The sequence below is a fragment of the Rhamphochromis longiceps genome, linkage group LG16 (genome assembly GCF_057381845.1).
Source record: "Rhamphochromis longiceps isolate RC_006_pf linkage group LG16, R_longiceps_female_GT1.1, whole genome shotgun sequence".
Taxonomy (NCBI): domain Eukaryota; kingdom Metazoa; phylum Chordata; class Actinopteri; order Cichliformes; family Cichlidae; genus Rhamphochromis; species Rhamphochromis longiceps.
Window position 1 is genome coordinate 23,324,436 of NC_140572.1, and position 25,254 is coordinate 23,349,689.

General features: G+C 39.9%; 1 protein-coding gene across 4 annotated transcripts in view; it reads left to right on the top strand.

Annotated features, from left to right (window-relative positions):
• ppp1r9ala (protein phosphatase 1 regulatory subunit 9A-like A) overlaps nucleotides 1–25,254 on the top strand; it is a 29,360-nt gene that overhangs the window by 399 nt on the left and 3,707 nt on the right. For 2 of the 4 annotated variants that reach the window (XM_085383581.1, XM_085383583.1), the window contains exons 2-16: nucleotides 278–2,308; nucleotides 15,392–15,524; nucleotides 16,087–16,207; nucleotides 16,526–16,630; nucleotides 18,382–18,517; nucleotides 19,703–19,861; nucleotides 19,958–20,011; nucleotides 21,123–21,352; nucleotides 22,215–22,311; nucleotides 22,401–22,530; nucleotides 22,659–22,810; nucleotides 23,105–23,429; nucleotides 23,517–23,574; nucleotides 23,661–23,732; nucleotides 24,051–24,252. In XM_085383581.1, coding sequence (XP_085239707.1) covers nucleotides 446–2,308; nucleotides 15,392–15,524; nucleotides 16,087–16,207; nucleotides 16,526–16,630; nucleotides 18,382–18,517; nucleotides 19,703–19,861; nucleotides 19,958–20,011; nucleotides 21,123–21,352; nucleotides 22,215–22,311; nucleotides 22,401–22,530; nucleotides 22,659–22,810; nucleotides 23,105–23,429; nucleotides 23,517–23,574; nucleotides 23,661–23,732; nucleotides 24,051–24,252 — 3,837 coding nt within the window. In that variant the 5' untranslated portion in view covers nucleotides 278–445. Of the gene's footprint in view, nucleotides 1–277; nucleotides 2,309–15,391; nucleotides 15,525–16,086; nucleotides 16,208–16,525; nucleotides 16,631–18,381; nucleotides 18,518–19,702; nucleotides 19,862–19,957; nucleotides 20,012–21,122; nucleotides 21,353–22,214; nucleotides 22,312–22,400; nucleotides 22,531–22,658; nucleotides 22,811–23,104; nucleotides 23,430–23,516; nucleotides 23,575–23,660; nucleotides 23,733–24,050; nucleotides 24,253–24,753; nucleotides 24,799–25,254 lie in introns of all 4 variants that reach the window. The other 2 variants (XM_085383580.1, XM_085383582.1) reach the window with 2 other exon arrangements.

Sequence of the window (25,254 nt, forward strand, 5' to 3'; positions counted from 1 at the left end):
TCATTAAAGTGGCTTTAGAGCCTCATAATGTTGCTGTACCTTAGCGCTAATACACACAATCGGCTGTTCACGCTAACCTTTCCAAGTTGCTAGCCAAATGAAGTGCAACATAAGTTGCAGGCTTACCTGAAGCTACATTTCAGGCTATTTTGATTTGAAAGTTGAACGACCTGTTTGCGTGCAGTTTCTAAAATAGCTAACGTTGTCGTTGGCTGTGGTGAGACCGCATTGTTTCGTCCATGCACTGATAGACTTTGCTCTGCTTTTCTCTCTGTAGGAGACTTTACTGCTTGTGCTTAGTTGATACAACCGTGCTCCAGAAATTCTCCGCCGGACCCATGACATCAGTTGTGTAAAGTTGTCGAGGGACAATTGCTCACCGTCAAACACTGTAACTCTCTCCAGAGCTGGATTTTAAGAGTTGTGTGCAGCGTAAACAAACAGAATGATCAAAGCGGAGAGCAAAGCAGGCGAGAGGAGCCTGAGGAGCGCGTCCCCTCACAGAAATGCATACAAGTCTGACTTCCACGCCATTAAGTGCTCCTTTGATGGGACAAAGTCCGAAAATGCGTCTAATACCTTTGCAAATGGATCCAGTGACAACCGGGAGGACTCAAGGGGGAGGCCTTTTGGGACCAGAGTGAACAAGATAAAGAATATATTCCTACAGATGGATGGTCAGCAACAGGAGAGCCAAGATGGGAAAGTGAATTTAAAGTCTGATGTAACCCAGGTGTCTCCACCAAAGGTGCAGTTTCCGGTCAGCACTCACAGACTTAACTTGAACAGTGCAGCAAGCCCAGAATCGCACATTTTGGATAAAACGCCCAAGGGAGAAGATGCTGAGATTGACAAAGTGGCCTTGGCAGAGAAGTTTTCTGTGACCAGAAAACTCTTTGAAAGGGGCATTAAAGAGCAGCCTGCCGTGGAAAAACAATCTCCAAACAGAGTAGTAAATCGTTTGTCACTTGGAAGTGCCTCTGATGAAGGGAAAAGCACAAGGAGAGTATCAGGATCAGAGACCACTAACAAATCAGAGCAAACTCCTTCACCTGCAGTTAAAAATCGGCCAGATGAGAAGGCTGATATTGAGAAACTGCCTCGGGTGTCACTAAATGCGGGGCCCTTGTCAAAGAGGTTGGAGAATTATATAGTTGAGAATGACTCAGAAGACAGTAGCACAACATCTGCTAAACAACACAGTACCACTGCACACATAGTGCCTACCTCTCCAACAGGGGACACCTTACATAAACCTACATCTCCTGTTAAAGACGCCGTAGACTCTTTCTCTGATGCCACTAACAAAAAGAGAGACAACAAACCAGCACCTTTAGGGACAAATATTGGGCCAAAACCAACATTTCCAGCTACCAGTTCAGCATCCAAATCAGTTTCTTTTACAACCGATGCCACCCACAAACCTCTCTCACCAGAGCAAACAAGCCCAGTTAGCCATGGTCACAAGTGCTTGACATCATCTGGTGATGGATTTAGTAGGACATCTGTTGACTCAGAGAGGGGCAAACCACAAAGTCCACCCCCAAGGGATGTGAAACAGCCTCTTCCATCAGCTGGTGGCTTACAGAATGACAACGGGGGCAAATACCCTGAAAAAGCCAAGAGTAATGACCGTGTAGCACGCAGTCCTGTTGGGGACAAGATTCCCAGTCAAAACTCCTCTCCAGAATCCAAAGGGGTGGGCATGGTACGTGCTGAACTGGTAGTGGTTCAGCATGAGTCCTCGGAAAGTGAGGAGAATGAAGATGAGAATAATGACGATGTGTTTCAGGCTCAGAAGGTTCAGCAACCCAAAGATCAGCAGTTAGACCTGAAAAGAACCCATGCTCCAGAAAAACTGAACTGTACCCCTGCCCACCAGGTCTTATTAAGAGATGACACAAAAGAGGCACAATGGACTGCAGAGGATGTAGGCGAAGGTACACTCTTAGAGGATAATGGGGAATTTGGGCTGAAAGAGAGAATGGAAGACAATGTAGTTGTGAGTCGGGATAGTGAAGACACACGTGACGTAGATGATGAAGCAGCAGCAGAAGAAGAGGGTGAGCTGGAGGAGCAGGTGGGCCAGGGCATACAGGATAGAGCTTCTCCAGTAGTGTATGGTATAGAAAATGCAGCGTTTGTGGATGACAGGGAAGTGGACCAGGTCCTCAGGGAAGAGGAGGAGGAAGATGAGGAGGATCAGATGTATGGGGAATACGATGACTGTTATGAGGTCCTTGGTTTGTCAGATGAGGAAGAGCCTCCCTTAAAAAGGAAAATCAAGTTCTCTACGGATCCCATTCTGGTAAGTATTTTGTGTTGTTTGCATCTGAAGCATTCTTGCTCATCTGAGACAAAAACAAAAAAACCTAAAACAAATTGCACAGCACCTTCATTATAAACCACCGTTGCACTGACTCAGCAGTGGTGTCTGACTGGGGGTGTTTCCCAGAAGACACAAGACAAATGAGTGTATGCTCAGAATGAATGCTTTTGTTGGACTTGTTGACGTCACAGCTGCTGCACTGTATCATCAGATGAGTTTTGCCACAGCTGAGAAAATCTAAACGATGCTTCATTTAATCATAGGGTCAAGGAAAACAGGTAGTTTGACAACCTTGTCTCCCTAATCCCCATGACTAATAGGGGAGCTGTTTGGGGATAAGGGGGGTAGTGGTTTTGTTTGGTCATATTTTTTATAATAATGTTGACTTTGCTTAAAAGCGTCCAAGAGTAGGTGTTGCTGAACAAGACTGCAAGGAGGTAGACTCATAGAAACTGCACTGTACAAATTTTTTTTTTTTTAACTCATTTAGACAGGTTATCCTTTTGATCATGAATTATTTGTTTCTGTCATAAGGAATTTTTCATGTCTGTCCAACATGGATGTGCGTATTTATCCAGTTTGTCCAACAGTTCTTTTTGGTTGACCCTGGCTAACAGTAACACTTGTTATTTTTTATTTACATTATAGTCCACCTGAGTCTCTAGTTTTGTTGGTGTTGGTGAACATTGAGAGGACAATTGTAATTAACATATTTTTGACTTCTTTCTTATGACTCATCTCATTTTACCCAGAGATGGGGGTTTTCCAGGCTTAGTCACCACCTAAAGCATAGGTGTCAAACTCTGGCCCGCGGGCCAAATTTGGCCCGCAGCCTAATGTCATTTGGCCCGCGAAGCCATACCAAATTACTATTGGAGCAGGCCTACTGGTATTATACAGCTAATATATATATTGTTTAGTATTAAGCTTTGCTTGTTCCATATTCAGTTTTTCAGCAAAACTTGTTTGAGTCCATAAGAAAAGATTCATTCTTATATCTAGAGGAAGATTTTTTTTTTTTCTCAATAAATATTAATGTTAGCCTGCGACTTTGTTCCAGTTTTGAATTTTGGCCCACTGTGTATTTGAGTTTGACACCCCTGACCTAAAGGAACCTTCTAAACATTAATTCATGGACATTAAAGAGTCTGTGTCACCTTATTAAACTATTCAATTTTCCTGTTATTACCCACCACTGCATAAACACAAATATCAGTTATACTTGAGCAAAGGCATTGTCAATTAACAAGGCCAATTAAAAAATTTAAATGCTAGTTTGTTTCTTTTTTGTTTTGTTTTGTATTTGTTTGTTTTGGGTTTTGTTGGGGGGGTAGCAAATTCCTCTGCACAAATTCCTCTGGGATGTTTCTCTTTCAGTCCCTGTTTTAAAAACATAATTCCCCAAATAAGCAGTGGTGAATTTCATCTTCCTAGAGTAGGCACATAAGTGGGAATATACAGACTTCTAGACTAGGGGATAATGCATCACATTGAATTTAGATGTAGCAAAGACAACCCTGTACTATCATTTGTTTTATATATTGTAGACGTTTGCACTCTTGTTTTTCAGCTGATGTAATCTCTTTTGGTATTGACACAGATCACGAGCGCAAACATCACCACCTAGTTATTAGGGGGTGTGAAGCAGAAGTGATTTATTTATTTTTTTCCTGCTACTGATACTTAACTGTCATCATATCTCATCAACTTTTTGCTAAAACAGGGGAAACGAATCACACCAGCAGATTTCACACAGCATTTGAACAGCCCAGTGTTTATCCAGGCCTTGAAATGTGCTGTTATCTGAGGGTGTGGGGTCCTCCTCCCTATCCCAGTCATCCTGGTAGGGGGTCCTGAGAGAGGGGACCAGAAGCTGACCTGGCCTGAAGGGGACACAAACTGTGTGCCTTAGCCCCCCAAAATCTAGCTATGACAGGAATAAACACAGCTTTATAGACACATGTCACAGCAAAACACTAAGCTGTCTTCTCTGTAGCAATTCACTGTCTGTAAAAGAGAACTCCTTGATATCAGGTTAAATTAGTTCATATGTAAGTTTGTATCAGTGGGCATCTGCAGGGCTTGTTCCAAATTTTCACATACTAAACTGCTGGCATGACACTTAAGTATGTGAACAATATGAAAATTATAGTCCTTTTAATATACTGTTTTCTTCTTCTTTCGGCTGCTCCCTTTAGGGGTCACCACAGTGGCTCATTTGTGTCAATCCCACCCTAGCATCTTCCTCTATTACACCAATGCTCTGCATGTCCTTTTTCACTGCATCCATGAATCTTTGTGGTCTTCCTTTTTTCTTCCTGCCTGGCAGCTTCATATTCAACATCCGTTGGCCAGTATATCCACTATCCCTCTTAGCCTTGGACATCTCGTTTTCAGAAAACTGATTTATATATAATGAATTATATATAAATCAGTTTTCTCAACTAACGAATGAGTTACTTTGTTCATAACAAAAAAACAAGTGTGTCATAGTTTGCTAGGTCAAAATGTTTGCTTCACTGATGGTGCATCAGGTGGTGCATACATAGTCAATTCTGAAAAAGAACCACAATTTTGATCAATATGTGGCACATCTAACCAGAGCACTGATTGCTGTGTGGACAGTATGTGGATGCACATTATGGATATTGTCATCCATGATGTGGGCAAGTCGGCAGTGTAGTAAGTACACCTAGTTATTAATCTTACTTGGTTGACTCGCAACTTCTCACCCTTTGTCAGTGGCATAGGCTCCAGCCCCTCCTCAGGTAAATAAGTGGTTAGGTTGGATGGATTTTGATCAATGATGTTAAAATGAATTTCCCTGTTGATTTACATGTATGGACTAATGTTAGTTAGTATGAGTGCTGTCCACAATACGAGCTTGTTTTTGCTTCAGATATTTGAGACGTTACTTGACAAGTAACTAAAGATATAAGTTGAAGATGATGCCTGTGATTTTTAGCTACATTTACAAGTATCACTCTGAGAAAAAGACAGAAGAAACCAAGTTTCTTACGTTTTTCCTCAGGCTATGTAAAGACTTTTTTTGGGTGACACCTTTGTGTGTACAGTTTAGCTAGCTCAGACTGAGCAGCATTCTCGTGGTAGAGAAGACTTGAGATTGGCAGCATTACTGTCCATAGATTTTTAGGTTGGTGATTTATTTATTTAGTTTGGGAAAGAGTTGCTAAAAGACTGAGAAAAGTGGTGGAATCTTTCACTGATGTCGCCAAGATGTCGATAATGACGTGACATGACATGATGATCATTGTCTGGAGTGAAAAGTATGTTGAGGCTTCAGGGCTGTGTGGTTAAATAGTTTCCCATTTGAAAACAAAAGATAATGAACGCCCAAATATAGAAACTGAAAACCAGATACCTTATGCAACAGACAAATATGTGATCAGGTGGATATTCTATGTGGCTCTACTTAGACTGTGATTCTTTTTGAAAAGTAGGGCTGATTGATGCACACACTGCATCATAGGGCAGGAGTTTGTTAAAACGATGATATCTGCCCGGATTTGGACCACAACAGCGTGGGCTGGTTGTGCTCTCATGATTGTCCCACAGCGAACATTCCTACCTGGAAAACTAAAGCCTTTTGCTAGCACAGCATCATTCTCCACTGTCTATTAGTCAGAGTTGGCACTGGGACTGAGTGCACTTGAGTTGTAGCTGACTAGGAGAGAGGAAGTTCTTTGTACTCTGCCTCAGAACAGTATTAACTCTCTAAGTAACCTGAGTATTATTGACGGAGGAGGTGTGCTGTGTGAAACAAAGGTCCTCTTTATGAAGGAAAGACACTGGACATGTCTTTCCTCTTTATGGAGGAAAGACAGACATGTCCAGTGTCAAAACGAATCACGCTGGATGAAGAGCTCTTCTAAGGCAGTCCAGCAACATGTAAAATACCAAATGATTGACTACCAAATGCATTTCACGAATATGATACTCATGATGTTCTATATAAGATGAATAAAGGTGTTGAAAATAAAGCAGGTAGGATAGTTACACTTTAATAGGACAAGGAAATGTTGCTGTGCTGTTAGCCTGTGAGGCCTTCTAGCTGAATCAGCAGGATAAAATGTTGCACTACTGCATTACAGGTCCCATATCATTAAAATACATTTCTGCTGAGAATTTTCTAAATGAAAGTACGAGTTGTGAATATGTAAAGTCTCTTATTCCCAGCAGTCTTTCAGCCCCTTTGTAACAAGAACGTTTGCATGCCAGTTTCCCCCTCTTTCTACTTAGAAAATGGGTAACTAATAGGCTGGAATTGAGCTAGAATTTACTGATAACGGAGTATCAAAGCATGCTGCTAACCTGCACTACTGTGCATGGACAGGAGCAAAATGTATTTTAGCAGACTTAAAGATCATTGGGAGTTTAACTGTAGGCTGTATTTAAAGTTGTTTTTTTAGGTAGAAGCTGTTGTCAGACCACTCTTTATAAAAAGGAACTGAAGCTGTTGTCTTGGTTAAAACCATCAGTCTCTGCTGATAACAAAAACAGTAATTTTACCTTGCAGAATGCATAACTAGTTAATGTGTTGGTATGACTAATGTACAAACATCTTAATTCTGACTCGAACAACAGTAACCTGGTGTTCTGAGGTAATAGGAGTTTTTTGCTTTTCCCCCTTGAGTCTGATAGTTTCAGTAAAAGAAACCAAACATTGCCTGGTGCATCTAATGTGGTCAACATAATGATTAGCTTTAATCACTGTACACAGATCAGATCTCCAGGAAAATAAAATGCTGGCCATGAACTGTGGAAACTTGACCAATTTATAACCAATAGAGAAGAGTCGTGTGTTACTTGGACTTAATTTTGCTTTGTCTTTTTCATTGCAGCTAAACACAGCTGGCTTTCTGTTCAGTTTACATCTGTTTTGTTTTCTTCTCTCTTCTCTGCACTCATTTATATCATATTTCGATACAGCTGAATTCACAATCAGTCTCTTCTTACGGGCATATTTTTCTGCTCCTGTTGTTAGACAACAGAATAACAATGAAATGTTGACATTAACGTGGCCCATTTACACAAGGAAAAACTGCCAAAACACTGGAGTCATTTACCAAGGCACTGCACTGTTGAAGTCTAGTTTTTGTTACTGTGACACTGTCTGATGAAGTCTACATGCTCTTATATATCATATCGTACATACTCGGATTTAAAAGCAAAATGGTCACTCAGAGAGCCGACTGTCTGTTTTTAATCGTCACCAAACAAATTCTGAACAAGGACATGCCTATAAACTAGAGCTGGGCGATAGAACGATAACGATATGTATCGCGATATAACTTTTACTCGATAGAGAAATTAAGCTATCGCGATAGACCTCGCCGCTCTTGTCCTCTTAAAAAAAAAAAAAAAAAAAAAAAAAAAAAAGATCAGCCAATCCAAATTAAGTAGCGCAGAGCCGAACCAATCACAGCCGCAGCGTCACGTCGCGTGACTTGTAACGTACAGCACAAGTGCCAAGCCGCATGTGTGTTTGTTTGGGAAGCAGCCAGCGGGTAATGGAGGAAATGAGTGTGCCGACTAGAAAAATCAACCGAGCGTGACCGAAGAGAAAACAGATAATGGTTCCAACGCCGGAGAGATTGTCGAACGGAAGAGCCATAGAAGTTCCGTAGTGTGAAGGTATTTCGGCTATTTCAAGTCTGACAAAAAACAGAGTAGCGTGCACTGTAAATTGTGCCGAAAGCAAGTCTGGAAATACAATGAACTGGTGCATGCGTCACACTGTGCGCCACGTTATTGTTTCGGTGAAATGAATTTCTACAATACTGTTAATTCTACTCTCTGCAGTGTTTAAATGCTTACATATACACACAGTTACTGTCCCTCCACGCATACGACTCGGTTCTGCTTCTATGCCCCAGCTTTGTTTACTTTTTCCCACCGAGGCTTCTAGACTTCTGATTGGCCAACATTTCTGCACGGTTAGGAATCTAGCGCCACCTGCTGTTTTGGCATGTTCATAGCAGCGTTTTCCTTCATTTCTGCCTTTATGTGTGGACGGGATTATTTTTTAAAACGGAAACGGAAAATCTCCGTTTTCAAAAATACCCGTGTACGTGTGGACGTAGCCTCAGTCTCTGACTGGAAGCGCTAATTCGTCATTCGGCTTTTGTCAGACTAAAGTAACTGTTAAAACTGTTTGAAAAGCTCAGCTATACAACAAGGAGAGATTGAGAATTTCCTTTTAGTTCTCAGTTTATTTGATATTGACAAAAGTTAGTCAGTTTTGTCTGTTCTTCTGTAAAACAAACTAAGATTTATTTTTAGAATTAATATTTTGTTTCTAAGTGGAATTGACAATTTAGTAGTCTGTTTCGTTTGTTCTATTTTGAAACTTAAACGCTTTAGCGGCTGCCTTTTGTGTAGTTTGCAATATTTGCCTTTATTTATCTGAAAAAGTCTCATGTTCCTTAAGTACATCTACCCTGTTGAACTTATTATGGGAAATAAATAATATAATAAATAAATAAAAACAAGCTGCTGATTATTTCACATTTTACTTGTGAGCAACGGCACATTTAAATCTTACAAATATAGTTATTTGGCTTATATCGTGATAGATATCGTTATCGCCTGAAATGGAAAAAACATATCGTGATATGAAAAAATCTCATATCGCCCAGCTCTACTATAAACCATTAAACAAATCTTCGTGTAGCACAGTATGTTTGTATAACCTGGATTTCTCATTCTTCCTGAACACTGTAATAGAGCAAAACATCAAGCATGATCAAATGAACTCTTTAAAATAAACAATCTCTCCTGTAGGTGTGTTAGCTGTTTGGGGTCAAAGTCTGCAAAATCACTGTCGGGCCACATATTTTCTACATCTGTCCAAATTGTCACGGTTTTGTGTGTTGTGTTGCACACAAAGAAATTTGAACATTATACATAAGTGGTTCATAACACACAAAAAAAGGATCTGCACCTGCTGCTTTGCTGCACTTACAGAGTCACAGGAAGTGTTACTAGCAGTTGCTGGTCAAGTGACTGTATTGTCCTTTCTCAAACACACAGGGTGTGGTTTAGGATTGTACAGTTCATAGCACATCTTTCTTTGTTTGCACTGTTGGTGATTACACTGTACACATGGGTTGCCGCCCAAGCACGCACCTTCTTTTATTGGTTGGTGTCCCATATGCCCGCAGTAAAGCTTTTGTTTGGGATCTTTAGACATTTCAACTGTCATGAAGATCACAGTTTAATGACTTTAAAATGAGGTGAAAAACCGGGAGAGCCAGGAGTGTCGTCCCCCCCCCCCCCCCATTTTTGCCAAGCTAAACTTAATTGAAGCAAGGCAGAAGGCTTGTCCTTCTAGTTGTATTTTACATAGAAAGTTTAAAAAAAAAAGGGGGGGGGGGGGGGGGTTGACATTTGGATGCTACCCTCTGCAGCCAATCCACCCCTTAGCGTTATGCTTTCCATTTCCTAACTAAAATGGGTCTTGTGTTGGGGAATTTGTCTGACTTGGTCCCACCCTGATCCAACAAATGGAGGGGATTCGATTTTGCTTCAGCCACCTGGACTGGTGAGTGACTCTGACGAAACAGGGCAGAATACTAATGCCGTCAGCTCAATGCTGTTCATTAAACAGCTTGGCATGGGATGAGTCTTGATTGTGATGGCCTTAAACGGTTTCATTATCCCTTTACCAGCGAGCACATTTAACAGATGCTGTGTATATTTCACTCAAAGATAACTGTAGTTTTCAGAAGCTCTTGCTGTACAAAAGTGGCTTTTGTGCTATTTATAAACAAACCTGTTCAACCTGTTTATGTTTGCGCTCCTTTTGGAAATTTGACTCTGTTATGGCACTGTGCGCTTCTCAGACTCCACCTCTTCCTGCTGCAGTTCTTTACACTTTGAAGTCTAAAAAAGGCAAACTCAAACTTGACTTACAGTCAGTCATGGTGAACTCTACAAACTCATTTTAGGAGAATGCATGCAGGAAGTAGTAGATGCATATTTTTCTGTTTGCTGGTGCATTTACCCAGGATCACAGCACTGGGCCCCTTTGCTTTTTTTTTTCCCATTTACTCTCTGATCTGTGCCAGACCACCACCCCTGCCCCATCTAGCTCCCACAGCATGTTTTGATTTGTTGTCTTTTTGTAGGTCTGCTTACATTATGAGCTTTCCAAATCAGTGGTCAGCCCTTGTTTTTTTTGTTTTTTTTGCATTGGCAAAATATTTCTCTGGGTTGACTTTTCCTCACAGCTGCTGACTCATTTCCCACACTGGTATTCTGTTGTGGGGAGGGAAAGATGGAAAGGATTTCAGTTTGGGTGTGGGCATGTATCCATCTGTGCATGTGAGCCCACATGGAGAGAACAGACAACCATTACAGTTGTGGGAGTTGTTAAGATATCATATGTTGCAGACAGCTAGTGTATTGAAAGACATGGAAACGTATAGATGGCATACTTAAAGTACGTCTTATTTTATTAATTTACTAAAGAACCAAAGAACCAGAAATCAAAGAAAGGGGTCAATTAAGGGTAGAAGTAACAAAACACATGATCAGCATTACAGTTTTGTATTTTCTAAAGGTAGTAAATAAGTATTCTTTCAGTTTATGGTCATTTTTATTTCAAGTCCAGTTTTCTATTAAAATAAGAAAGCGTGATAGTTGAGCCTTTAGTTGTGTATAATAACCTTGCATGTGATGCACTACTAAATGATGGCAAAATGTAAGAAAACTACAGTGTGAGGAGAGGCTGATCATTATCTTAAACCCACCCATATTACACAAACAGCTGTGATTGGCCCAGCACGAGCAAGTCTGTGTGGAAATTTGTTTGATCGGGAGGGGAACCAGAGCAAATGAAACACGAGCTCTTGGATTTGTCTGGTTCCCATGCGCACTAAATACCTTGTTCTGTATAAACTTAAAGGAATTTTTTTAGTTCTTCCATTCTTTGGTTTCTCATACTTGTTGGAGTCAGTTGTCTGATCGACATTTGCGTGTTTACATTTCAAGTGGTTACTGTGCTGGGCACGTTCTGCACATAAAATGAAAATGAATTTATCTGTCTGATCTGGAAACTGCGAGCTGTGTTTAAGGGTGTTTTTGTAAAGGGAGACGCTAATAAAGACAGATTTTTCTCTTTCTTGCAAAGAAGACAGCGGTTGAGTGATTAGGTTTCTGGACAGAACAGGACATTGTTTGAAAAAGGCCCAGGAGTCCATGGCAACAGGGAAGTCAGACGTGAGAGATCAGGGAAAGGTATGGGGTAGAAGCCAAGCTGCTCCTCAGCTAATGCCACAGACCAGGATTCAGTGGTGCTTGTTGCATTCCATTAACCTACATTTTCATCCCTCAACTACTAACTCTTTAAAGTATAAACCAAACAGTAGATTTTATCCTTAGTGAAGACTTTTGCTGAGTTCTGATAAATCCATGTAAACTGCATAAATTAATAGCTGCCACTTCTATTTATAAAGACAGTCACAGACTTGCAGTATTAGTAACCCTCATGTGTTTGAGTGGCTTGTTGTTAAATAGAAATATGTAAGCTTCACACTATGTATAGACACCTTGCTTTAGTTTGATGTAGATTTAAAAAAAAAAAAAAGACATGTGGGAAGGGAGCACAGGAATATTAATTCTACACCTGGAATAACATTATTTCAGTACCGTAAATGTCGGGCTATAAGCCGCTACTTTTTGCACAAGCTTTGAACCCTGCGGCTTTTAGTCAGGTGCGGCTTTTCTATGGATTGTCCGTGATTTTTGTCATATCGTAAGACGATTTGTTTTGTGTGTTCCGCTGTTGTACGGCACTACGTTGCCTGGCGGAAGGATCGGGGTTCAAGAGTGGTATGTTAGTCACATGTCCGTCCGCCAGGCAACGTAGTGCCGTACGAAGTAGCGCGAAAAACAAACTTCAAAGTAGCGGTACGCGTTCAGCGGAAGTCGTGGATGATGAGCAGCGATAAACTTGCAAGTTATGCCCAACTCCACCGGTGGATTCTGACAGCGTGGAAAAGTGTGAAAACATCCACGATCACCAACGGATTTTGAAGGGCTGGACTGCTGCATGATGGAGAGGAGGACACCGCCACGGCCCTTCTGAGGGTGTTCGACTCTGACACTGACAATGAGGATTTCTTTGGTTTTGAAAGTGACAACGAAGGAGAGAAGAAGAGTGGATGACGAAGCCATCCTGAGCCTGTTTGTATCCGACACTGGAGAAGAGGACTTTGGTGGTTTTAGTGCGCAGGAAGAAGAGAAAGATGGTGGTGAATGACTGACTTTTCTTCTTGTTAAAGCTGTGTCACTGCACCTGAGCCTAAAAGGTAGTCCAAATCTATTTTTCTGGTGTGCTGTAGGCTACTGTTATGTACTACATGTGCAAATATGTACCCATAACTTGTTTTTCAAAATATTAATAAAAGTGATGTCTCCAAACAGCCATCTCTTTCCTGACAATTCCCTTTGTGCATATTCTCTTACATATGATAAGTCAACATTGAAACACCTGCGGCTTTTGGTCAGGTGCGGCTAATGTATGTACAAAACAGGATTTTCTCCTGATTTTAGCTTGTGCGGCTAATATTTAGGTGCGCTTTGTAGTCCGGGAAATACGGTATTTATTTATTTATTTTTTTAAAGGGGTTTGAAATGCTATACTAGTGTAACTAGTAATAGCGTTTCTTCCTAGACTATAAATCCATCTAGACTCCTCACAGTGGTCTCACACTGCAAAAGCTATTCAGATGTGGGTCTTTTGCATAGCACTGCTTAAATAAATAAATTGCTGGAGATATGTAATATAGCATATAAAAGAACAGGTTCTAGGATCTTGGATATACCCCATGCTTTCCAAAGCAAGATAATTGCATGTGCTATTGCACAGCAGTAGTAACTTCTTGAAATACTAAAAATAAATTATCCCCGTCACTGAGACAGGATTTAACAGGAAATGACTCTGCAGCACTGTCATGGTTATGTCTGAATGAAGCCGTGAGGAACATTAAGGTATAACTGACCTGTGTCTGAATTCCCCTCTGTAAAAGACTGCTAAAGGAAGCAGTGTTATGTATTCCATGTGTCCACTTTGATGATAATCAGTGGGATGTTGTAAAACAGAAATGGTTGCAGTAATTCACTCTGACAGATTTAACATAAAGCTTAGTGAGTTATTCGGGAAACTTGCTATCAGCAGTGTATTTGGGCTTCATCCAAAGGCTACATTGTGAGGAGAAAGAAAGACTGAGGAAGGATGAGATTGTTTGTGGTTGATTCCTCAAGTCTTGACATGCTGCAGGATCTAGACCTCAGTGGAAATGTTTATTTAATTACATCATTTAATCTGAAGGTAAATGTCTCAATCAGTCTAATCCTATAGACTTTGTAGTTTCTGTTTTTTGTTTGTGTCATCTTTTGTTCTAGGATTCTTGTTTTAGTGTTTCCCAGGAATGTACACTAGAGCACAATACATCTGCTTAATAGTTACAAGATTCATGTGAAATTTTCTGTTTTTAAAAAAAAAAAAAAAAAAAAAAATTGTTTCATGAGAATGCTCTGTTAATGAAACAAAAAAACCTACATTTTTTAGAACCCTACATTTATATTTTGAGAAATTAATAATATTGCTTTTAATCTACAACACCAATTCTTTCTTTTCTTTTTGCAACAGTCTATAAATATCTGGGAACAGCAGTACAGGCAGTACAGCTCAGCATACGTACTTGTCTACTGTAAAGCTGTTGTAATAGCTGCAGTATGTAGTTTAGTATTGTCTTGCTGAAATATCCGAGGCCTTTCCTGAAAAAGATGCCTTCTGGCTTAGAGCGGTTTTCTCTAAAACCTTTACATACCTGCGTGGATGTACTATTAAACACTGACACTGGCATCATTATAACTCCACCCAGATTAAGATTAACAATGAATGCCAAGCAGGGGGGTTATCTTACCAATGCATAATCAGGCATTAGCTTCTGATGGAGTCTGCTAAACTGTAATCTACTTCTTTTTCTTTTCTTCTTTTAAAAACAGTAATGTTATATCTGTAATACCAAATGTAATTTGCTGTCTTCACTTTATGGCATTTTGCTGGAAAAAAATTATCTTGTTTTAATCAAAGTATTTTTGGGTTACATATTTTAATAACTGAGTGACCACAGATGGCGATCAATGTCCATTTTTCCCAGTATTATGCTGCTCACTTTGGCTTGACCCTTGTTGTTTTTCAAAGTGGATTATGAATATAATTTCTGCTAAATGGATAAATGGAACTTGTTGTCTTGCTGTGTGTTTTAAACCATGGGGCTGTTTCCGAGCCCTGGATAATGCCTGCTAACCAAGGCTAATGTTTTTGGGGGTTTTTCCTCCTGTGTCTCTTTTTCCTGTGCTGATGGCCGCACTTGTCGTCTTTGAATATTGATCATTGCTACATCCACTGCTTGGTTCCCCCAGCTGCGCCCCGCTTTCCATGCTGCTCTTGTTCTGACATACGGCTTGTGTGTGCTTTATAATTGCACACACATGCTGCCTTTGGGACACATCCAGTACTTTGTGAAGCCTGCTTGCAAAGTTCACAACTTCTTACATAGAGCATGTTTTAAAATGTCTCTTGAGCTTTAGTGTCACTGACATTTTACTTTGATTCAAGACATGAAGATCAATACTATAAATGTAAGCTACTATATATCCTAAGTTAAACCCAATGGTGACAAAAATGGTGAAAGTGTAACAGAACTTGAAAGAGCAAATGTTAGTGAAACTGGTCCAAGTCAATGGGTTCAGCTGTCGCCCAGCACGTTGTTACAGTTAAGTAGTGAGTGAACTGATGACTTATTTTCTCTAGCAAAGATCAGTGCATGAGTGAAATTCCTTCTTCCCCAAACCATATCAAGAATGTGTCCTTGTTAAGCTTGCCGAGATTTATTAAAAAGAAACAAAAAAAAGCCTGTGCCTGTGAGGATCCTGTGGATTTAACTCATAAATTTGTGTGATGCTTATCTGCCAGGTCAGGACGTAGAACGACTCTGTTGATGCTATGGACTATTTTTCTTGCCACAGGTTTTCAGTACCTTCTCTAATGAGGAATACGATCGGCGTAACGATGATGTTGACCCAGTTGCAGCATCTGCAGAGTATGAGCTGGAGAAGAGGGTGGAGAAGATGGACGTGTTTCCCGTGGAGATTGAGAAAGGTGGGTTTTCCATAACTAAATGAATAAATAACACATATTAAAGAATAAGATAAGTTTGTTCTCCAAAGCCAACCGTATGTTCACAGATCTTAACAGTTGACCATTGTAACTTTGGAATAGATTTGCATTAATAGTATTTATGACAGTCAGCAGTTTCTTTAATCAAATGATGGCGTATGGTGTGCATAGACCTAAAAACAATTTTGCAAGGATGTGCTGACATTGAAAATATAAAGAGAGGTGATAGCTTGCCAATCATTAATGTATTAAAATATTATTAAATTTAACTCTACGTGCCAAAGCTTTACATCTTCATCTTCCAAGTATACACATGGCATGAAGCTGCCAAACCCCCCCAAAAGTCAACGACACTCCTAGAGATTGTATTCAACACCAGCAGTTTCACAGGTTGACGATAGCACAGGCTACAGATGAGCTCACCCAGTCGTTTATGTTTTCACATGTGGAGGCTATCTAGAGTTAAAAGGTGGGAATTCAAGTTTGCTGTTATGCAGTTCTTTCTACCCATTCTTTAAAATGTGCTTATTTTCTCTTTATCCAGGAGACAATGGGCTTGGTATCAGCATAATAGGAATGGGAGTGGGAGCTGACCAGGGTCTGGAAAAGCTTGGGATTTTTGTGAAAACCATAACTGAGAGTGGAGCAGCTGAGAAAGATGGACGGTGAGTCACACTGCTCCAACCTTCTTCTGATTAGACTTCGAAGAAAAAAAAAATGCATAAAATGCACCGTGTACTACACCACAGTGTAATGTCACACAGCTACTGACACACCTGAAAAAACATGTTTATTTATAACTTTGCAACGAAGCTAATGGATATACTCAAGAAATTCTCCACTTTAGTAATCGTTCGGTTTCTGTTTGTTGTGATATTTAGATGTGTTTTATTGTCATCTAAAGAAGGGGTGTGTAATATAACTCCCCATTTGAAGTACTTTGAAATACTCCATTTTGTGATCACCTCATTTTCTGTCTTTAGCATTCAGGTCAATGACCAGATAGTGGAGGTGGATGGTATCAGTCTGGTGGGAGTCACTCAACTGTTTGCTGCCACAGTGCTAAAGAACACCAAAGGCACAGTCAGGTCAGTTCAAACTCCAAAACTTTAATTAAAAACAACTTTAGTTAAAATACCTTACTGTAGAGCTGGGCGATAGAACGATAACGATATGTATCGCGATATAACTTTTACTCGATAGAGAAATTAAGCTATCGCGATAGACCTCGCCGCTCTTGTCCTCAAAAAGAAAAAAAAAAAAAAAGGTCAGCCAATCCAAATTAAGTAGCGCAGAGCCGCAGCGTCACGGCCGCAGCGTCACGTCGTGTGACTTGTTACGTACAGCACAAGTGCCAAGCCGCACGTGTGTTTGTTTGGGAAGCAGCCAGCGGGTAATGGAGGAAATGAGTGTGCCGACTAGAAAAATCAACCGAGCGTGACCGAAGAGAAAACAGATGATGGTTCCAACGCCGGAGAGATTGTCAAACGGAAGAGCCATAGAAGTTCCGTAGTGTGAAGGTATTTCGGCTATTTCAAGTCTGACAAAAATAGAGTAGCGTGCACTGTAAATTGTGCCGAAAGCAAGTCTGGAAATACAATAAACTGGTGCATGCGTCACACTGCGCCACGTTATTGTTTCGGTGAAATGAATTTCTACAATACTGTTACTGTTAATTCTACTCTCTGCAGTGTTTAAATGCTTACATATACACACAGTTACTGTCCCTCCACACATACGACTCTGTTCTGCTTCTATGCCCCAGCTTTGTTTACTTTTTCCCACCGAGGCTTCTAGACTTCTGATTGGCCAACATTTCTGCACGGTTAGGAATCTAGCGCCACCTGCTGCTTTGGCATGTTCATAGCAGCGTTTTCCTTCATTTCTGCCTTTATGTGTGGACGGGATTATTTTTTAAAACGAAAATGGAAAATCTCCGTTTTCAAAAATACGTGTGGACGTAGCCTCAGTCTCTGACTGGAAGCGCTAATTCGTCATTCGGCTTTTGTCAGACTAAAGTAACTGTTAAAACTGTTTGAAAAGCTCAGCTATACAACAAGGAGAGATTGAGAATTTCCTTTTAGTTCTCAGTTTATTTGATATTGACAAAAGTTAGTCAGTTTTGTCTGTTCTTCTGTAAAACAAACTAAGATTTATTTTTAGAATTAATATTTTGTTTCTAAGTGGAATTGACAATTTAGTCTGTTTCGTTTGTCCTATTTTGAAACTTAAACGCTTTAGCGGCTGCCTTTTGTGTAGTTTGCAATATTTGCCTTTATTTATCTGAAAAAGTCTCATGTTCCTTAAGTACATCTACCCTGTTGAACTTATTATGGGAAATAAATATTTAAATAAAAACAAGCTGCTGATTATTTCACATTTTACTTGTGAGCAACGGCACATTTAAATCTTACAAATATAGTTATTTGGCTTATATCGTGATAGATATCGTTATCGCCTGAAATGAAAAAAACATATCGTGATATGAAAAAATCTCATATCGCCCAGCTCTACCTTACTGGTAACAAGAATGTATCGCTGTTATCTTAAAATATTAAAATAAAGCTAGTAGTTGAGTCTGTGTTTTTTTCCCATAAGAGGTCAGAGGTTAGGTGTGTTTGTTTTCTCTTTTGAGGAAAGGTTGCACAAAGTATGCATTATATTACTGATTTATCATAGGAAAATCAAACATCCCTGCGTGACACGGGGAGGCCTGAAATGCAACCCAAAATTTGCATTTCCCCCTAGTAGGCATAACAGATGCTCTGCAGTGTGGTATTTCAAAGCAGCATGTAAAGTATTATGATAAATAGTTTACTAACAAGGTTAACATTAACAGGTTTCTGATTGGTCGGGAGAAGCCAGGAACACAAAGCGAGGTAGCCCGCCTCATAAGTGAGACACTAGAACAGGAGAAGAACCAGCAGCAGCAGCAGGAAGACCTGGATGACCCGTATGAACATTCAACAGAAGAGGTGAGTCAGCTGCTCCTTCACCCCTCTCATATCTTTAAGGGATTAATCATTGGTCATCCTTATGCTATATTGTTGTCACGTGGGATGAAAGATAGAGATGTGAAAATTCCCATAGTGATGACATGACATCATTAAAGTACTGTGAACAGAAATTGTAAAACCATGTTGTACATCAGACCGTCCAAAGAAAAATTAAGCGTCTGCTGCTTGAAAACTGGTAATTATTATAAAGCTCACATGCCACGATAATAGCACTATCTCCTTTTGCCACGCCCTGACCTATCCCACTCAGCTCAACCAGCAAATGAGCAGCTGGCTGTGAGTAAACCATGTGTCACCATTCGGCTGTGTTGGAAAGTGTTCATTTAACTACCGTCTGTCTGCTGGAGTTGTGAAATGTTTGCTTTCAGAAGTTCAAGCTGCCACAGGCCTGAGCTTTTGCAGCAGAGAGAGCGAGAGGATATGCAGTGCAAACAGGAGGTTTTCAGGCACTTTTTTAAAGTGATCCACATTGTTCTTAATTTTTTTTTTTTGACTCATTCTAAGATGGATTAAATTCATTCACTTAATTTTAAACACTGTACTCTTATCAAGCATAGCAACCCCACCCCCTTTTTTTTTCCTTTTTTTTTTAAAGCTCCATGTTTTAAGGGTTGATTCTGAGAAAAAGGAGCACAAAATTCCAGTATTCATTTAATTATTCATTTAATTCATAGCAGTTGCTCACGCTGTAACAGTTCTAAAACTGAGCAGTACAGCTGTCCAGAATGTCACATCCGCTTCCAGTGATTTCCCATGTGGAGCTGTTAATGGCAGTTTAAGCATGCTTGAATGGTGAATTCACCTCTTTGTTTGTGATCAGTTAATGATCACGTCATTAGGCTTGGCTCAAAAATAAATAAATGCAAGTGACATTTTCTTTCCTTGAGATATTCTTTTTCTTTTGTTTAAATTAATTTCTTTGAAAGAAAAGCCAAGGTATGAACTAAAATTGTCATCATAGTATTTACATTTGTTACTGCAGATAGGTGTAGTCAACCTACAGGTGTTTGAATATGATAAAATAATTACAGTGTTTCTTCCAGACATTGGGATCAATGTTGACACATGCTAACCTTTGTCCTGTGCACAGAGGGTGTGTTGCTATTGGCAATATCAAATGTCATGTGTGATATCACATTTTAGGAGGACCGGTATGAAGACGACGATGGAATGGATGAAAGGATTCTGGGATCCAATTTCTCTCCTGGGCGAAATGTAGAGGTGTTTGAACTCCCTGATTCGGAGTCCCTGTTTATGCCGACCAACATGAACAGCTCTCAGATGGCCTTCAAGTTTAAAGAGGCATTACTATCGACATTTGGTTATTTAAAGTTAATACTCAAGTGTTTAATGAACATAATGTAGGTAACAAAATATTCAATTTTCTTTTTCCCCCAGCTCCAGCTCAAACACAACATTGCCACAGCTGAAATAAACCAGTTAAAAGAAAAGGTATGGTGAAGCTCTTGATGTAACATATAACATAATACAGTAGTAATAAAAACTTAAGTTTAAATAATATGTACCATGCTATTTTTATTTTAAAAAAAAAAGAAACCAAAATAGAAAAAGTTGAGTTTCTTTTATTGCTCACCCATGTCTGCAATAATATTTATTTATTTATTTATGTATTTATTTTTGGCCAGATTTTTAAGTTATCATCTCAGAAGTCTGAGTTAGTAAACCTTACATACCCCAAAGTTTGACTTGTGGAGAAAAAAAAAACACATTCAGAATTTGTGACGTGTGTCTTTTTAGTCAGTATTTAACAAATAAAATAACACTGCTCATCTATTAAGTTATTTTACCAACCCCAACTAAGGCTACGTTCACACTGCAGGCGAAAGCGCATCAAATCCGATTTTTTTTTTTTTTTTTTTTTTTGACCCTATGCGACCCATATCCGATCATGCTATGACAGTGTGAACGGCACAAATCCGATATTTTCAAATCCGATCTGGGTCACTTTCGTATGTGGTCCTGAATCCGATACATATCCGATGTTTTAGAAAGCGACTGCTGTGTGAATGGTCAAGTCGCATTAAATCCGTCTTTTACATCACTGACACAAGACAGACGCCAATTATCAGCGCCGGAGAAGACATCACGAACGCTTCCTGGCCATCCCGTGTAGATGTCAGTGAAACTGTTGGGAAGACAACGTTGGAGAAACGTGAACATTTTATTTGTACTGTATAATCTGCAGATTCTGACAGAAATCTGCAACTATCCTTTGAAGCACCGCTCCTCTAAAACAGCAATAAGGATAATTATTAGGTTATCTACATTATTATGTAAATAACTTAAAGCAAAAATTGGGAAACGTAAAGTCCGAAGTCTTTATATTAACGGCCATCAGTCAAACAATATTGTTTGCTCTGGGTCTAAACAGAGTGCGTTGTGTGTGACGTCTTCTTTTGCGCATGTGGGCCGCGTTTGCTGTCGCATTTTATTTGTAGTGTGAACGAGCAGACAAAAAAATCGGATTTGATCAAAAAATCGGAATTGAGCATCAAGACCTGCAGTGTGAACGTAGCCTAACATTCACCATCTCTCTGCACAGCTAATGGCAGCAGAGGAGGATAAATCGGTGTGGGAAGCCAGGGAGTCTGAACTGGAGCTTAAGATTGAGGAGAATAATGACAAGATCCTTAAGCTGGAGAATTACTGGCTGGAAGCCCAGGCTCTGTGTAAGACTGTGAATGAACAATTAGCTGAGACTCAGACCCAGTATGAGACCCTGGACAAGAAGTACAACAAAGCCAAGAAACTGCTTAAGGATTACCAGCAAAAGTAAGTTTGTCATAAATTACAAAACACTGTTTAAAAAAACCATCGCTGTTGAATTCAGATGTTTATAAAAGTTGGTTTAAGTTGGTCAAATCTGATTGAAGCAGTTCATGAGCAAATGTGAGAAGGATGCCTTTCTGTTGTTTCAAACTATAGAATTGTTATTACAGGATATACAGATAATACCAGTTGTGAACTGAACATTTGAAATTGCATACATTGAGCTCCCCAATTGTGATTTGATCACCCACAATGCCTGTTAGCACCAAATATGAACAGAGCTTAACACTGTAACTGGAAGCAAGTACTAGAGGGAGCCAGGGGGATTTCCAGTAACAACACAGTACTTTACAACCAAATGGACATTTATTAACAGCCATACTGTTACGTTATAACGGAGGTATTTCACTATCTTCGTTTTATACAGAGTGCATTATCAAAACACCCAGAAGGCAGTCGTTTGCGGTGCATCTTAAAATATTTTTTGGAAAACTGTTTTGGTCTAAGAGAGTCGTCTGAGAGTGTGTGACAGCAAATAATGTCTCTGTGTTGTGTGGGAGAGTGCTTATTTATTATTTGCATGGATTTACATCACTGACGTCGCTTGAGATCAACCATGTAACTCAGGGATGGTGGGAAGATCTTGGAAAAGAGTATATGTGTAAATTAAGAGTATATGTATTTGTGTCTATGCATTAAAAAACAACAGAAAAAACAGTTGGGTCTAAACTTAGCCTCTTATTTTGTGATCCTCCGCAGAAAATATCTCTGTGGAATTGCATGGTTTAGTGATAATCACATAAAACTGAACATGTTTATAAGCTTAAATCCTGATGGGAGCCACATTTCCTTGTTTCCTCCCCAGAGAGATTGACTTTGTGAAGAGAGAGGAGGAACTGAAAAAAAGTCTAGATGAAAAAGACAAGTGGTACAAGGAGCAGCTGGAGAGCTTGCAGAACAGAGTAAGACTGCAGCTCAAAAAATAAATGCTTATATATAACCAGACTTGTAAGATACTGAAATGAACCAGAGTGTGATGCTTTGTCCACAGATAGCTGTCCTGGAGTCCAGAGGAGCTCAGTCAGCTTTGGAGAGTCAGATTGTTCAGGAATCTGCTGCAGAGGATAGACTGAGCAGCCAGCACTCGGTCACACACACACAGTCTGTTGACTCAAATCTAGGTACCAAAACTGAAGTGTACATGTCACACTTTTATTTTGAGATCTGTAAATCATTCATAAGTACAAATAAACTCTGAACTCTTGTAAATTGCTGAAAAGGTGTGCATTTGTTTTTTTCTCTGCTATAGAAAAAGACTGGAGTGAGCTGCTTCCTGAAACGGAGCGCCTGAACACCAGTGCACACAGAGAAAAGGCCCTGTTGGCTCAGAAGTCCAGGCGTCAGCCTCCGTCTCGGAGCAAACTGAAGGAGAGTCTTGCTGTGGCTTCGTCATACTCACAGGTCTGAAAGAAAAAGCTTGTGATCCTGTCAAAGAGCATAATATCGGCATGTGATTGAACTGTAAGCCATGTGAGACCACTTCTGTCCAGAAGATGTTTAAACATACTGACAGGCTAGGGAATGTTGTTCTTTTTCTCTTTTTTTAATAAACAATATAATAGTGCGCCATTATACTGAGACAGACAACAGCCAAACATTACTTGGAGGCAGAGCTTATATAAAGCTATTATATAAATAGCTTTTATCCCCTCTTCCTTGCATTGTCCTTGTAAATTATGGTTTTGGTCCCAACAGGAAAGTGACGGCGAGGACGAGCAGGAGGAGCTACAATCTCCCTGCAGGAGGAGGTCCATCCAGGAGAGTCTGTCCCTCCCAGTGCCGGTCTTCTATCCTGGGAATGGACAGAAAGATGATCCAGGCGAGACTAGAGATGGTTCCAGGAGTAAAGGAGAGCATTCCAATAGCCCATCTCTGTCCCCATCACAGGGAGAGAGTGTTGAAAGCATTGAAAGTTCCTCTTTGTCGCCCCAAAAACACAGCTCATCACCACAGTCTCCTTCTGGTATCACACGAAATGCGAAGAAGAGGGAGTCCAAAGGCAAGATCAAAGATTCCAAAGGTATGCAAGGTCTGTTTTGAGATGTGTGGAATAGCAAGGCTTTTTCTTGCATTGCTCCCAAGACTGAAATTTATTGCTTCATTACAGAGGAGTTTAATGAGCCTTCAAGTGGAGGAAAGCCTAAAAGAAGATTTCCAGACTTTGGGTAAATATCCAAATCAAGCACTATTGTATGTGTAAGCTTTTGGCTTTTTAAACTAACTAAATGAATGTTTCCAATGATCGAAACAGGGGTCTCAGGAAGTCGGGTGGAAAAGGAAGAAAACATGAGAAAGATGCAATGAGGGCATCTTTGGACAGCAGGTATTTTATGGCTACTCACAGTTGAATCTAGTTTATAAAAAAAATGAATATATTTGAAAAAGTCTGATTTGTTTATGGGGACGTTGCTTTTGCCACATTGGAAGGTGAACAAGATTTTAATTTTGCAGTATTTATAGAAATCCTGTTTGGTTTTCTTCATTGTTGATTCCAAATCTTCCAAAGGTTTGCTTGCTCATTACTCAAATAGCTGGTGTTTATTAACAATTATTAATTTTATAGAATGTGGCGCATTTTCAGCATAAACACGTGTAAGTTTGTGTCTCTCTAATTACATTTAAACTTTTCTTTTATGACCAGGGGCTCAGCAGAGTTACTAGAGGAATCTGGAGGGAACCTGTCCCCTGCAGAATCAATGACCTCCATCCCCACCTGTATGCCTTTCTCCTGGTTTGGAGACAAAGACAGGGACCGAGACAGAGAGCCCTCTTCCTCCAGCAACAGCCTGGCATATGCTGCCAATGAAACTGGCAGCGAGCAAAGTCAAGATCGCAAGAATAAGGTATGAAGTTCCTGAAAATGTATGTAAAGAAGTAAATGTGGAATATAGAGAAAATATTTGTATCGAGCACAGCCTTAATAGATTAACACTGTTTTATGGAATTTCACTTGAACTTTAAAGAGAGTGACCAGCTCTCAGTACTGATGGCTTGACTGTAGTCTTATCATTATTATATAAAACAGTGTTAGGCTGACTTCCTGTTGTGGGCTTGTTCTTCAGATACACTGTGCTTTCCAAAGGCTCTAATAAGTAGATCCACGAGTTTGCCATTAGAGAGACACATCAGTGAGGGATTTGGTTCCCTTTTCAGTAACTTTGGAAGTAGTGACACATCAGCTGCCCCCAGTGAAAAGTCTGATTTTCATTTAAGGCTGTGTGGTTGGATTATTCCCAGAATGCTCTTTAATGAGATCATGATCGCACCAAAAGGAGATTACTGGGAAAAAATTTGCTTTTGGTTCTATTGCTGTGTGCTTTATGGCATTTTTTCCCTTTAAACAGACAAATCTCTCCTGGTCCTCTTTATTCAGTCGCTCGTTAGATTTGGTACAGTATGCACATTTTTGTTTCACCTTTGGTTTTAGATGACACAGTAGAGAAATACTAACAATCATAGCTCTGGATGCCTAAGTTCTCACCTCAGCTGCATCCCATGTATAGTGCACAGTTTTATTTTGTTTTTTGTAGTGGGTATGTGGTACTGTTTCAGGAAACTTTTGTCTAATTTTCCTTCGTTATAGCTGAGAGAGCCTTCTGGCTTTTATTAAATGAAACAGAGACGCCAAAACTAGTTTCCAGGGACTGTTGCGCTGGCTAATCAGAAATCTACTCAGAGATTTGTGTGAAAATCCAGCACTCACTGCTACCTTGTAACTAACAGTCTTAAAATTTAACTGCATATGAACTTGCTCTTAGTTGGTGCAACAACCTGGAGGCCTGGATAAAAATTCCCTCTCTCTAAATTTAACCCAGAGTTGAGTCTGCATTATATCTAAGAATGAT